General features: G+C 41.4%; 1 protein-coding gene across 5 annotated transcripts in view; it reads right to left on the bottom strand.

Annotated features, from left to right (window-relative positions):
- SNX14 (sorting nexin 14) overlaps positions 1-15,259 on the bottom strand; it is an 84,249-nt gene extending 68,990 nt beyond the window's left edge. For 3 of the 5 annotated variants that reach the window (XM_061427892.1, XM_061427895.1, XM_061427896.1), the window contains exon 1: positions 14,942-15,237. In XM_061427892.1, coding sequence (XP_061283876.1) covers positions 14,942-15,081 — 140 coding nt within the window. In that variant the 5' untranslated portion in view covers positions 15,082-15,237. Of the gene's footprint in view, positions 1-14,941 lie in introns of all 5 variants that reach the window. The other 2 variants (XM_061427891.1, XM_061427894.1) reach the window with 2 other exon arrangements.
- Positions 15,260-15,766: the final 507 nt, after the last annotated feature.

Below are 15,766 nucleotides of genomic sequence, written 5' to 3'. Positions count from 1 at the left end.
ATAGGAGGAAAGCAGAGAAAAGCAGGTACCGTGTGACTGACGGAATAAGAGATGTAGCCACAGGTCAGCAAGTGGGAGGCTTAATTTTTAAGATTTCACAGGAAGAACAGTCTCTGGTGATAACACAGGCCACCAAAAGGTGATCCAAGTGGGAGACTATAGAAGAGTGACCTCAAGATAAACTACAGTATTTGATGGGTTACTTGCACAAACACTAAAGTTACCCAGAATCACAAGATTTAAAATGGAAAAAGTCTATAAACTAGAAGCTTATAGTGCAAGAGACTAATATCAGTAAGAAAAGACAGATGGCAGAAGTTCCAAAGGAGTGAGAGATTTCTACTTCCTCAACAGAATAACTGGTCTTCCCACCATAAACAACTAGAAAACTGGACAAATCATACACAGCAACTGTTTCTAGGCATTGGATAACAAGCACGACAGGAACAGAATCTTGAAGAGAAGGGAAGTGGATGAACCTAGAGCCTGTTATACAGAGTGAAGTTAGAAAGAGAAAGACAAGTATTGTATATCAACACATGTATATGGAATCCAGAAATATGGTACTAATGAAGCTATTTGCAAGGCAGGAACAGAGACGCAGACACAGAGGACAGACTTGTGGACACGGCGGGAGGAGAGCGTGGGGCGAACTGAGAAAGCAACGCTGAAACATGTCCATTGCGATATGTAAAACAGACAGCTAGTTGAAAGCTGTGGTGTAACACAGGGAGCTCAAACACAGTACTCTGCAACAACCTAGACAGAGGGGTAGGTAGGAGGGAGGTTCAAGAGGGAAGGGACATATGTATACTTGTGGCTGACTCTGTTATTGTATGGCAGAAACCAACACAACATTGTAAAGCAATTATCCTCCAATTAAAATTTTTAGAACTAAAGAGAAGGGAAGCACACAAGTGAGTGCCACATCCAGACCAGTTCTTTGACTGGGGACAACCACCCCAGGTGCAACATGAAATAGAACTGGCTACAGAAGATATTGTGAAGATTGGGGATTTCAGAATCGAAGAATAAAGCACCAAGTAGTAAGAAAAGGTGAAGATGATGATTACAGGTGCTCACATATTACAGACAGTGAACAGTAAGTGCAAATGCTGTGAGACAAAGGCTGCACCACTCAACTACAGGAAACTGGTCTCTAGGCCCCCGGGGCAATTCTGCACTTGACAAACATCCACCACAAACCTATCACTAAAAGTTCTCACATAAGCATGGTTACTGTTAACCCAAAGAACTGCTACGGATTAACCTGCCTGCAGAAGGAAACACAAACCCTCTAAACCTCTGTGGTCCCTGTCAACCTGGTCCCAACTCACTTTTCTGCTCTTATGCTTCCCACTCCTTTATACAAAGTTTTATACAAAGCTTCACTCCAACCAATAAATAGCACACTTGACATCAAGCTTTTAAAAAACCTTAAGTCTAGAAACTAACTCAATGGGTTACAGAGGTATTCACAGAGGAAATTATGAAATCCGTGTCCACAGACGCTTACTGAAAATCATTCTGAGCCAGAAAGATATGACTCTGAATTCACAATTTTTAGAATCCTTCAACACTTACATAGTACATATTTCATAAACAACATACATTATATAGCATAATACATCATGTTATAATAACATAAATAATATGAGGTCTGACATAGTACTCCATAATCAGATATTAGTATTTCCACAGAAAAATGTATAAACCATAAATAAATAAGTCATAAATAAATACTATAAACAAGTCTCAAGTCTGTTCAGGTCAGGATTTGTTATCAAATGTAACTGGTGTATCAAATCTAGAGGACAAGTTATTTCTTTTTGATTTCTGAATTATGGATTACGAACTGCAGACCTGCGCTTAGACTGAGTGACAATAAACACCGCATGCAGTATGCACATCACAGTAAAGGCAAGCAGTAACTGAAAGGCATTATTTAAGACGGAAATCTTTAGTGTTAAATACATTAATCCTGCTGTTCGAAACCAAGGGTGATCTCACCCACTGCCAGGGGAATTTGGCAATATATGGAGGCATTTTTCACTGTCACAACTGTGGGAAGATAAAAGAGAGGTATTTTTTATGGTATGGTATTTACATCAAGTGACTTGAGGCCAAGGCTCTGCTAAATATCTTACAACGTACAGAACAGCCCCCCACAACAAAGAATCACCTGACCCAAATTATCTATAGTGTTGAGGTTATCCTGCATTAATCAGAGACAAATACTGAAAACCAACAAGCTAAGCATTCAGAAGGTTGGGGGAGGAAATACAAATCCAAACACGTAAAAAGGAAGGACACGCTAAAGAACAGAAATCAGTCAAGTAGACGACAATGACAAAAGACATAAACTGGTTCTTCGGAAAAATTAATAAAATAATTAAAACCTCTGGCTGGATACTACTTGAGGTTACTAGGGCACCAGTAATTACTTTAAAAACATAATTAAGAGAAAAAGGTATAAGCATTTATTCTACTTTTACAGCTTGAGCTATACTTCATTGTAACTAAACAGACCTTAACAGAGGATAAATTAAAGCAACTCTACAAACACACACACATACACACACACACACGAGAATTTAAATTAAAAAATACAGAAGGAATGAAACAATAACAAATCACCATGTTGCATCCTATAATGATTCAGATCAGATCAGATCAGTTGCTCAGTCGTGTCCGACTCTGCGACCCTATGAATCGCAGCACGCCAGGCCTCCCTGTTCATCACCAACTCCCGGAGTTCACTGAGACTCATGTCCATCAAGTCAGTGATGCCATCCAGCCATCTCATCCTCTGTCGTCCCCTTCTCCTCTTGCCCTCAATCCCTCCCAGCATCAGAGTCTTTTCCAATGAGTCAACTCTTCGCATGAGGTGGCCAAAGTACTGGAGTTTCAGCTTCAGCATCATTCCTTCCAAAGAAATCCCAGGGCTGATCTCCTTCAGAATGGACTGGTGGGATCTCCTTGCAGTCCAAGGGACTCTCAAGAGTCTTCTCCAACACCACAGTTCAAAAGCATCAATTTTTTGGCACTCAGCCTTCTTCACAGTCCAACTCTCACATCCATACATGATCACTGGAAAAACCATAGCCTTGACTAGACGGACCTTTGTTGGCAAAGTAATGTCTCTGCTTTTGAATATGCTATCTAGGTTGGTCATAACTTTCCTTCCAAGGAGTAAGTGTCTTTTAATTTCATGGCTGCAGTCACCATCTGTAGTGATTTTGGAGCCCAGAAAAATAAAGTCTGACACTGTTTCCACTGTTTCCCCATCTATTTCCCATGAAGTGATGGGACCGGATGCCATGATCGTCGTTTTCTGAGTGTTGAGCTTTAAGCCAACTTTTTCACTCTCCACTTTCACTTTCATCAAGAGGCTTTTGAGTTCCTCTTCACTTTCGCCATAAGGGTGGTGTCATCTGCATATCTGAGGTTATTGATATTTCTCCCGGCAATCTTGATTCCAGCTTGTGTTTCTTCCAGTCCAGTGGTTCTCATGATGTACTCCGCATATAAGTTAAATAAACAGGGTGACAATATACAGCCTTGACGAACTCCTTTTCCTATTTGGAACCAGTCTGTTGTTCCATGTCCAGTTCTAACTGTTGCTTCCTGACCTGCATACAAATTTCTCAAGAGGCAGATCAGGTGGTCTGGTATTCCCATCTCTTTCAGAATTTTCCACAGTTTATTGTGATCCACACAGTTAAAGGGAGTAAATAAATGGTGAAACCAAAGAGAAAATGTGTTGGGCAGCTGTCACCACCTGAATCTACAAAAAGTGAGGCAACTCAACCTAATGTGGAGTTACCTTTTGATGTGATGTATTAGAATGTACACATCATCACTGAAGTACACGTGGACCCCCCTAAAAAAAAACATGTAAATCTAACAGTCTATAACTCTAACTCCCTGTCTACAAGAAATACAGAGGTGCAGATGACTATCAGCAAAATCCAAAGTGTGAACAAATAACCCAGTTTCTTCAACAAGTCAATGGCAAAGTGAAAAAAAAAGAGCGGGTGAGGAGGAATGTTCTAGATTAGGGTTGACAAAGGCTTATGGTATAGTCCTCAAAGCTAAGATTTTTACATTTAAAAAAGAATATGGGACAGAGAGACCTGATATAGCCCGAAAAGTCTAAAATATTTACTGACACTTTACAGCAAGTTTGGCAACTCTTGTTCTAGATTATACTTACAAAAGCTTCAAAGATGCAGCGACTACATAAAATGAATAGACCCAGTTGTGATTCTGATTAGAACAAATGCATTATAAATGTTTATATAATTAAGAAAATTTGAGTATGAGCTGACTATTACAAGACATTTAAAAATTACTGTTAATTTTGTAAGGTTATGGTTTTGTGTAGAATAATTATTTTAAAAGGAGGAAGGTCAGATTTTTTAAAATACTAATGGCTGTTGAAGCTGAGTGATGAGTGCTTAGGGGTTCTTTGTACTCTCTTTTTCTATGTATGCTTGGAAATTCTCAAAAGCAAAAATTAAAAAAGACAAAGTTTTAGCAAAACAGATCGGGGAGAAAAGAAAAAGAGAGGATACAAATATAAAACTGTTGACTTTTTAAAAATGCACAACATGAGAGTTGTAAATTTTATTTGGGGCAAAATGAGGACTGCAGCGTGGGAGACAGCACTCTGAAACAGCTCTAAGAAACTACTCCAAAGAAGGAAGAGGGAAGCTCAGTATATATGAGATTTTGGTGAAGGGGGAATACATGCAATGAAGCACATATTCTTCCAAAAGGTTTCTGCTAGTCTCATGAACCTTTCCCGAGTCACGAGGAACAGTCATCACCATGAAGGATTCCAGTGTTTTTCTAGATATCAGGAGATACAAGAATCAGGCTAATAAAATCGGCTCCTGAAAATACCTATCTGAAGATCCCTGCTGCCAGTCCCACCACACCACCCCCAGCAAGAGTGCCTCATTTCTGCTCTCCACCCTCAGCTTCTTTCAGGGGGTGTTGAACGTCAGCAGCTGAAGCAGTGCATGATTTAATCCTTGTAGAGACAGATGGCAAGTGCCCATAGCAAGAGCCAACTTGTAGTTGACACAACACAGAATGAAAAAAAGAAGCAATCACAGCTATAACTGAAATGAAGAGTGAGACTATAAACAATTACTGCTGCTGCTGCTGCTAAGTCCCTTCAGTCGTGTCCGACTCTGTGCGACCCCATAGACAGCAGCCCACCAGGCTCCGCCGTCCATGAGATTCTCCAGGCAAGAACACTGGAGTGGGTTGCCATTTCCTTCTCCAATGCATGAAAGTGAAAAGTGAAAGGGAAGTTGCTCAGTCGTGCACGACTCTTAGTGACCCCATGGACTGTAGCCAGCCAGGTTCCTCCATCCATGGGATTTTCCAGGCAAGAGTACTGGAATGGGGTGCCATTGCCTTCTCCACTATAAACAACTATATAGTCATAAGGGAAGGGAAAGGGAAGTCGCCCAGTCGTGTCCGACTCTTTGTGACCCCATGGACTGTAGCCTGCCAGGCTCCTCCATCCATAGGATTTTCCAGGCAAGACTACTGGAGTGGGTTGCCATTTCCTTCTCCATATAGTCATAAACTGGATAAATAATATGACAAATTTTTAGAAAAAAAAAATGCTAAGAATTAGGATGTTAAGAACTAGATAACCTGAATAGATCAACTATTTATTAGAGAAATTAAAATATAATCAGAGACCTGGCTTTAAAAAAAAAGGCCCCTGGCCCAAATGATTTCACCAAACTTTCATGAAATAGATAATCCTTACTTTATACAGACTGCTTTCAGGGAGGAAAAAAATGAGGAAAAGCTGCCAATTTAAAAGGACTAATATAATTTTAATCCCCCAACCTGATAAAGATAATAGAAGGAAATCCTTAGGTCTATTTTATTCATGAATATAGAAATGAAATACTCAGTAAAATACTAGTTAATTAAAACTAGCGGTATATCATAAAATAAAGAATAACACACTATAAGAAAGGCATATTTTTCTAAATAGTTCAGTATCTTTTAATCATCATGAACTAAAGGAGAAAAAAAATCATAACAATGATGACTTTTAACCTAATTACTAGTTTACAGGGAACCTAGAGGGACATTCAAAAACACTGCAGGGAAGCAATCAGCAGAAGCCAAATTGTGGAAAACTCTATGGAACAAATGGCCAGTTTCCCCAACAAATAAATTACAAGGTTAAAAAAAGGGAAGAAATTTTCAGATTAAAAGATAATACTTGGGTATTATTTGAATAAATCTAAAAGGCTGTTTATAAATAAGATTCATTATGGTTGGCGTAATGGATAGACAGGCTCATGACAAAGCATATAAAAATACAGTAAAATTTTAATGATGATTGATCATTTACTATAAATTTCAACACTGCTGTATATTTAAAACTTTTCATCATAAAATATTGGAGGATAAAGTTCTAACAGATTCAGGGAAATCTGAACAATGAATAGATATTTTAAGGATGCTAACAGCTTTTTTATTGTGAAATGGTATTGTGGGGGCTTCCCTGATGGTCCAGTGGTTAAGACCTTGCCTTCCAGCACAGTGGGTATAGGATCAATCCCTGGTCAGGGAACTGAGATCCCACATGCCTCCTGGCCAAAAAGGCAAAACATCAAACAGAGCAATAATGTAACAAATTAAATAAAGACTTAAAAAATGGTCCACATCCAAAAAAAAAAAAAAAAACTTAAAAAAAAGAATGAAGTGGTATCCTGGTTATGTAGAAAAACAAAAGCTCTTGGGAGGTCACTGGTGGCCTACTGATTAGGATTCTGGGGCACTGCGGGGGTCCGGGTTCAAACCCTGGCCTGAAAACTAAGATCCTGCAAGCTGCATGGCACAGCCAAGGAAAAAGAAAGCTCTTATCAGTTAAAGACACCTACTGAAATGTTTGATACCCACTGACTGAGTTACTAACACACACATTAAATAAGAAGCTTTGGAGGCTTCCCTGGTGGCTCAGACAGTAAAGAATCTGCCTGCAATGCAGGAGACCTGGGTTTGATCCCTGGTCAGGAAGATCCTCTGGAGGAGAAAATGGCAACCCACTCAAATGTGCTTGACTGAAGAATTCCATGGACAGAAGAGCCTGGCGGGTTACAGTCCAATTCAGTTCAGTCGCTCAGTCATGTCCAACTCTTTGCAACCCCACATGAATCGCAGCACGCCAGGCCTCCCTGTCTATCACCAACTCCCAGAGTTCACTCAAACTCACGTTCATTGAGTCAGTGATGCCATCCAGCCATCTCATCCTCTGTCGTCCCCTTCTCCTCCTGCCCCCAATCCCTCCCAGCATCAGAGTCTTTTCCAATGAGTCAACTCTTCACATGAGGTGGCCAAAGTATTGGAATTTCAGCTTTAGCATCATTCTTTCCAAAGACCACTCACGGCTCATCTCCTTTAGAACGGACTGGTTGGATCTTGCAGTCCAAGAAACTCTCAGGAGTCTTCTCCAACACCACAGTTCAAAAGCATCAATTCTTCAGTGCTCAGCTTTCTTCACAGTCCAACTCTCACATCCATACATGATCACTGGAAAAACCATAGCCTTGACTAGACGGACCTTTGTTGGCAAAGTAATGTCTCTGCTTTTAAATATTCTATCTAGGTTGGTCATAACTTTCCTTCCAAGGAGTAAGCGTCTTTTAATTTCATGGCTGCAGTCACCATCTGCAGTGATTTTGGAGCCCAAAAAAATAAAGTCTGACACTGTTTCCACTGTTTCCCCATCTATTTGCCAAGTGATGGGACCAGATGCCATAATCTTCGTTTTCTGAATGTTGAGCTTTAAGCCAACTTTTTCACTCTCCTCTTTCACTTTCATCAAGAGGCTCTTTAGTTCCTCTTCACTTTCTGCCATAAGGGTGGTGTCATCTGCATATCTGAGGTTATTGATATTTCTCCTGGCAATCTTGATTTCAGCTTGTGCTTCTTCCAGCCCAACGTTTCTCATGACGTACTCTGCATAGAAGTTAAATAAGCAGGGTGACAATATATGGCCTTGACATACTCTTTTTCCTATTTGGAACCAGTCTGTTGTTTCATGTCCAGTTCTAACTGTTGCTTCCTGACCTGCATACACATTTCTCAAGAGGCAGGTCAGGTGGTCTGGTATTCCCATCTCTTTCAGAATTTTCCACAGTTTATCGTGATCCACACAGTCAAAGGCTTTGGCATAGTCAATAAAGCAGAAATAGATGTTTCCCTGGAACTCTCTTGCTTGTTCGATGATCCACTGGGTCGCAAAGAGTCGGACACACTGAGGACTAACACTCACACTGAAATGTTTGGGCTTCCCAGGTGGTTCAGTGGGTAAAGAACCTGCCTGCAACGCAGGAGATACAGGAGTCGCAGGCCTGATCCTGGGGTCTGGAAGAATCCCTGGAGAAGGGCATGGCAACCCAATTCAGTATTCTCGCCTGAAGACTCCTATGGACAAAAAGGAGCCTGGAGGTCTCTAGTCTGTAGGGTAGCAGAGAGTTGGACGTGACTGAAACGACTGAGTACGTACACACTGAAATGTTTAATGTTTATAGACAAAACATCTCACATGGCGTTTCCTTCAAAATAATTAGGGACAGGAGTGATACTTGGCTTTGAACTGATCATTTTTGAAGCCAGGAGATAGGTATTTACAGGTTCCATTGTACTACTCTATTTTTATTTTGTATGTGATTCAAGTTTTCTATAATAAAAAACTTTATAAAAGTTTTTAAATGAAAAAAAGAAAAAAATCTATTAAAAGCCCATAAAAGCAGATCTGAATGAATGTGGAAAGATATGTTCATTGATGAAACCATTAAATATAGTTAAGTAACATCAATTCTACACAGATTAATTTACAAATTAAATAAAACTGTGCAAATTCTTTGCACTCCTCACATCAAAAGCAGGAATCTAATTTCCTTCCCCTTGAATAGAGGCTGGCCTTAATAACTCACTCCTAATCAAAAGAATGCAGCAGAAGTGAAGCTACCTAACTGCCTAAATTTCAGGGTTAGGTCATAAAAAAAGTACAGCTTCCAGTGGAATCTCTTCCTCAGGATACTCATCCTTGTCACCCAACACCATTTGGGGGAAAAAGTCACACGTGAAACCATACGTAGATGTTCTGACCAACAGCCCAACTGTATATAAAAAACATACTACAAAACTACAATACTGTCATTTTAAAAACAATTCAGTACTGTTGTAGAAAGAGAAAAATAGACAAAAGAAACAGAACACAGAGTGAAAGACCCATTAAGTTTGGAATAAAAAACATTGTAGTGTCTGGGTTCTAATCCTGGATATGATAAAATGCAAATTACTTAATCTCTCCGATTGTTTGGTCCTCTATAAAACAGGGGTAATAATAATAATACCTAACTCACAGGGTTGTTTTAATAATTAAACGAGTTCACTAAAGTACTTTAGAAGAGTCTGTCTTAATACTGTTATAGTGTATGTAAGCCAATTGTGGTAACTTAAAAAGTAATAAAGAAAATAATAATAAAATATATTAAGAAGTGGCTCCATATATAGAAAAGGCTACAATTTATAAAATAAAATTGTAAATTGCAGGGAAAGTGACTAGAATGTTAACAACAGTGGTCATCTTTGAATGGTAAATTTATGAGTGATTCTGAACACCTTTCAATTTTCTGACTTCTTTACAGTTTAGGGCTTCCCTCATAGCTCAGTTGTTGGAGGAGACCCCAGTTTGATTCCTGGGTCAGGAAGATCCCCTGGAGAAAGGATAGGCTATCCAGTCCAGTATTCTTGAGCTTCCCTTGTGGCTCAGCTGGTAAAGAATCCGCCTGCAATGAGGGAGACCTGGGTTGGGAAGATCCCCTGGAGAAGGGAAAGGCTACCCACTCCAGTATTCTGGCCTGGAGAATTCCATGGACTGTATAGTCCATGCGGTTGCAAACAGTCATACACAACTGAGCGACTTTCACTTACAGTTTATATGAATCAATGTTATTTAGAAAGTTATTAATAAATTTTTCTTAATAATGTCTTTTTAATGTAATTTTTAAAAGCTTGGGCTTCTAAATCAGAATGATCATCATTAGAATCCCATTCTGCTACTTACTATCTATGAGAAAATTACTGAACAACTCTTAGCTTCAGTTTGCTCATTTGTAAAATGGAGCTATAATCAAGACCCTACAAATTGAAACTACAATGACCTCCTACTATACACTAAGTAAAATGGCTAAATTAAACCTATAAACAATATTAGACAAAACTATAAAACATTTTTGGCGATAGTATAAATTGGTATAATAACCTTGGAAAACTGGCAGTATCTACTTAAGTTAAACAAATATATATGCTACAACGAACCATGTTCATTTATGGTCATATACACCCAAGAGAAATAAGTACATATGCCTATTAAAAGAAATATATATTAGAATACTCACAGCAGCATTATTCATAATAGCCAAAAATTATAAACAACGCAAATGCCTTTCAACAGAATGGACAAAGTGTGGTATAGTCTCAGTGGAAAACAACATAATAACAAAAAGAATAACTACCAATATATGCAATAATATACATAAATCTCAAAAGGAGAGTTGAGAAAAAGAAACCAGATAAGAGAAGACCATATGATTCCATTTATATAAAGTTCAAAAAGCAACAAAACTGATACATGACAACTGAGAATGTTACTGACAATGGAGCCTAGTAGGGTGATGTTTTATATCTTGGTAAGTGGTGGTTACACGGGGAGTTATATTTTACAATTCAAAGAACTATACAATTACATATGTGTTATGTACTGTTTTATACGTTGTATCTCAAAAAAAAAAAAAAATCACAGAGGCTAGTAACAGTACCTACTTCACAATGTTGTGAGGATAAATAAGACAAAAATAACTGTTTTTGTGCTGAGCACCATTCCAAGCATGTTCCATGTATTAAAACCCAGTTAAGGACTTCCCTGGTGGAACACCACAGTTATGGAAGAAAGCAAAGAACTAAAGAGCCTCTTGATGAAAGTGAAAGAGGAGAGTGAAAAAGTTGGCTTAAAGCTCAACATTCAGAAAATGAAGATCATGGCATCTGGTCCCATCACTTCATGGCAAATAGATGGGGAAACAGTGGGAACAGTGACAGACTTTATTTTGGGGGGCTCCAAAATCACTGCAGATGGTGACTGCAGCCATGAAATTAAAAGATGCTTACTCCTTGGAAAAAAAGTTATGACCAACCAGACCGCATATTAAAAAGCAGAGACATTACTTTGTCGACAAAGGTCCGTCTAGTCAAAGCTATGGTTTTTCCAGTACTCATATATGGATGTGGAGCTGGACTATAAAGAAAGCTGAGCGCTGAAGAATTGATGCTTTTGAACTACAGTGCTGGAGAAGACTCTTGAGAGAGTCCCTTGGCCTGCAAGGAGATCCAACAAGTCCATTCTAAAGGAAATCAATCCTGATTATTCATTGGAAGGACTGATGCTGAGGCTGAAACTCCAATACTCTGGCCACCTGATGGGAAGAACTGACTCATTGGAAAAGACTCTGATGCTGGGAAAGATTGAAGGCAGGAGGAGAAAGGGACAACAGAGGATGAGATGGTTGGATAGCATCACCAACTGGATGGACATGAGTTTGGGTAGGCTCCGTGAGTTGGTGATCGACAGGGAAGCCTGTTGTGCTGCAGTCCATAGGGTCGCAAAGAGTCAGACACAACTGAGAGACTGAACTGAACTGAACTGGTCGTATAGTAGATGGGAATGCACCTACCAATGCAGGGACACAGGTCTAATCCCTGGTCGGGGAGACCCCACATGCCACAGAGCAACTAAACCCACGTGCCACAACTACTGAGTATGTGCTCTAGAGCCTGTGGGCTGCAACTACTGAAGCCGATGTGCCTAGAGCCTGTGCTCTTCCGCAAGAGAAGCCAGCACAATGAGAAGTCCACACACTGCAACAAGAGAGTAGCCCCTGCTCACCACAACCACAGAGAGCCTGTGTGCAGCAACAAAGACCCAGCAAACAACAAAAACACTTAAATCATCACAGTAATCAAAAATGCAGGCTCCAGTATTATGCACATTACACAGATTAGGGGACTGACTCAAAAATTGGATTACTTATCCAAAGTCATATAACTAGTTAAAGGAGGAATCAGAATAAAATTCTGAACAGTCAAGCTTCAGATTCAAAACTTGTGACCACATGAATAAATTGCCTCAATAATAATGAAAACTCTTAACACAGTAACTAGACCAAAGTACTCACAAAGAGTTACCTATTAATACTATTGATATTACCATTATTATTAGGATTAACTTAAAATATTCCTTATAATATTCAAATATTCAATCCTATGATTAGCAAATCTATATAACTGTATATCCTAATCGTATGCTCTAATATATTAAAACAATACTATAAAGATGATATCATAAATAATTTGAAATACATAAAGTATATTACTCTACTCTTACCACAAATCAGTTACAGTGGTCCAAAGGTTATATCCATTTATCTTTCCACAGATAAAATTCATAATTTTATTCATACCGAAAGAAAATTTTATATGCTAATTAACATCTTGAGAGATTTTTAGAAGTTAAAATTTAAAGACAATAAGAGAAAAGTTAATTTCAAAAAGAGTACTAGTCTAAGTTTAACCACATACTAACCAGGGGAGTTTTTATTTGGTTGGTTTTCTGGGGAGGTGTGGGGTTGTTTGTTGCTTTTGTTTTGTTTTTGGCCATGCCATGAGGCTTGCCGGATCTTTTTTTTTTTTTTAACTTTTTTTTTTACATTGCAGTATAGTTGATTAACAATATTGTAATAGTGTACAGCAAAGTGATTCAGTTATACATATCCATATAACCATTCTTTTTCAAATTCTTTTCTCATTTAGCAAGCAGAGTTCCCTGTGCTACACAGTAGGTCTTTGTTGGTTATCCATTTTAAGTACAGCAATGGCAACCCACTCCAGTACTCTTGCCTGGAAAATCCCATGGATGGAGGAGCCTGGAGGGCTGCAGTCCATGGGGTCGCTGAGGGTTGGACACGACTGAGCGACTTCACTTTCACTTTTCACTGTCATGCATTGGAGAAGGAAATGGCAACCCACTCCAGTGTTCTTCCCTGGAGAATCCCAGGGATGGGGGAGCCTGGTGGGCTGCCGTCTCTGGGGTCGCACAGAGTCGGAGACGACTGAAGTGACTTAAGTACAGCAGTGGATCTTAATTCCCTGACCAGAGCTCAAACCCAGGCCCCCAGCAGTGGAAGTCCAGAGTCTAAACACTGGACCACCAGGGAATTTCCAACCAGGGGAGATTTTAAACTGAGAATTTCTTATAAAGTTATTTCTAAAAATTAACTGGTGAAATACCTGTATAAAAATCATTTTTTGAAAATATGTACTAAGCGTATCTTCTCATTTTTCTAGTTCCACAGCTACACCCCCCAATGGTGCCTTGTACACAAAAACAATCTCATTCATAAATCCAACCACTCAGAAATAACACTTGTTATTTCCTTCTTTCTTTGCATAATACAAATACAGGGTACAGCGTTCAGATGTTATAAAGACACTGATGCTATCCTATGACTCCTTAATAATATAGATGCTGGATGCTATGATTAAGTTGAAACCCTCAGAAATCTAGTTCAACCTGTTCCTACATAGTTGTCCTACCTGGAACACCTAAACTGACCTGGCTCCCAAATAAGATAAGTAAAGATGCCTGGACAAAACGATCATATAAAGTTGGCACATCTTTCATACTACACCTGCTTATCTGGCTTGAAATACTTTCCAGATGATAAAGTAAATAATTAATAGCTTCCATTCTCTTAAGGATTCCACGTACACGTCCTCCATACTCTTAAAGTCATTTTACCATCATAAAGTACAGTTTCCAATAACATTAATCGCAGTTTAAACCTAGTATTATATAACTCAGAATCAACTAACTAGAAAGCAAAGCGACAAGGGAAGAAATCCAACTTCAACACAAACCCAGGAAACGGTTATCTTAGAACAAAATCAATTTACCAAGTTTCATGTTTAAGTTTCCCCGATCTTATTAGGCTTGGGGACCAATATCTCCAGATAAAGAGTAACGATGGTTGCACGCTCAGACTATGAGAGAAAACATGCAGGTGTTATCGCTGACAACTGCCTCACATGTCTTTCCACCAAAAGCAAATCTGGAAATAATTCTGAAATAATTTCACCTCTACTACCTATTTCATCGCTACCGCTTCTAGAAACAACAGAATGAAGGACATCAACCAGTTTAGTTCAGAGGCAGAACCTTCCGCTTCCAAAGTGTCAACGAAATTAACCAATTTCACCTTTCAGTATTCCCTTTAGAAATATTCTAGGGATGATAGTACTATTTCGCTTTCTGACTTCGGGTCAACAAATCCTTGCGGTGTTGTAACCAACACCACCACTCCTTTGTGGGAGAAAGCCTAGGCTGGGATCGCTTCATATAGGGTGGGCGTGTGCGCGCGGGGCGGGGAGGAGCGAGGCGAGTCGGTCAAAAACAGACAGCGACCGGACCTTGCAACTCTCCTCCGTCAGCTGACCGGACCGCCCTGAAAGATTTTATTCCTCTGAAAAGCATAGACGACGGAAGCCCAGGTTTTAAGAAATGGGTGAAAACAAGGTAAGACTCGGGGCCGGATGGTTGAGAAGCGAGGCCTTAGGACCCGCGGCACCCAAGCCCACCCGCCCGCACTTCCGGGCCCGGCGCCCCGCCCGGCTCCCCCGGCCCGCTCTCCCAGAGGCCCCCGCAGCTCGCCGCACGTCCCGCAGCTGCGCAGCCCGACGGTCTCCGCGCAGCGATATAACAGCGCCTTAGCCCGCAGCTTCGCGGGGGGTGGGGAGGACGGCAGTGGCGGCCGCCCCTGCGCCGCCGCCTTACCTGTTGAGGAGCAGGGAGGCGGCGCTAAGGCAGAGCAGCAGGAAGCAGAACAGCGGGTACTGGCGACAGATCTCGCGTCCCACGTCCAGCCGCAGACGCTGCTTCAGCTTCTCCCCTATAGTCCGCACCCAGGGCGCCATCTTCGTCGGCGTCGCTGAAGCTGTACTAAAGACTAAGGCCGAGGTCTAGGCAACCCCCATCTACCGCCCGCGTCTCCACCCCTGGGGGCTGGATCGCAGACCCAGACCGCCGGCGACCGGCGGACGGTCAGCCGGCTGCAGCCGCCCAAAACCCCGCCCACGAGCCCCGCCGCGCGTGCGCGGTCACGCCCCCCGTCGGCCTGTGGGGACAGCCGCGAGACGTGTCCGACGTCAGCCGGCGGCGCAAGGCCCATCGCTTACCTCTCCGGTCTGGACCCTCGCACCGGCCTCCAGTGGAGAGCCCCGTTCCCCGGCGGCCGGCCCTTTGCAGAACTCGGGGGGAAGCTGCAGCACCCAGTAACCGCCTGTATTGCGGAGGAGAAACAGGATTTGCCCGAGCACAGGAGAAACTGCAGCCCCCCTGCAGCCACCGGGCCCTGCCTGCGGTACTCCCGGAGCTCGGGGCCGCTGGGAACTGTAGTCTCTGGGACGCGCCCCCCCCCAGCGCTCTGCACGCCTCCTCTCCGTAGTCTCCGCTCTGCGTGGGGACAAGTCCAAGCTTTGCGCGACGCCCCAAGGGGAGGAGGGGGGGACACCTCTCAGCCCTTATTTTGCATGGGCCGCGCGCGGGTGAGTAAACAACCCTGGAACATCAAACCCACCGGGTCACCACGCCTGCGAGGAA

This window comes from Bos javanicus, chromosome 9 (assembly GCF_032452875.1).
Source record: "Bos javanicus breed banteng chromosome 9, ARS-OSU_banteng_1.0, whole genome shotgun sequence".
Classification (NCBI taxonomy): domain Eukaryota; kingdom Metazoa; phylum Chordata; class Mammalia; order Artiodactyla; family Bovidae; genus Bos; species Bos javanicus.
The sequence above is the reverse complement of the archived record's forward strand: the minus strand, read 5'-3'. Positions and strand labels throughout refer to the sequence as shown.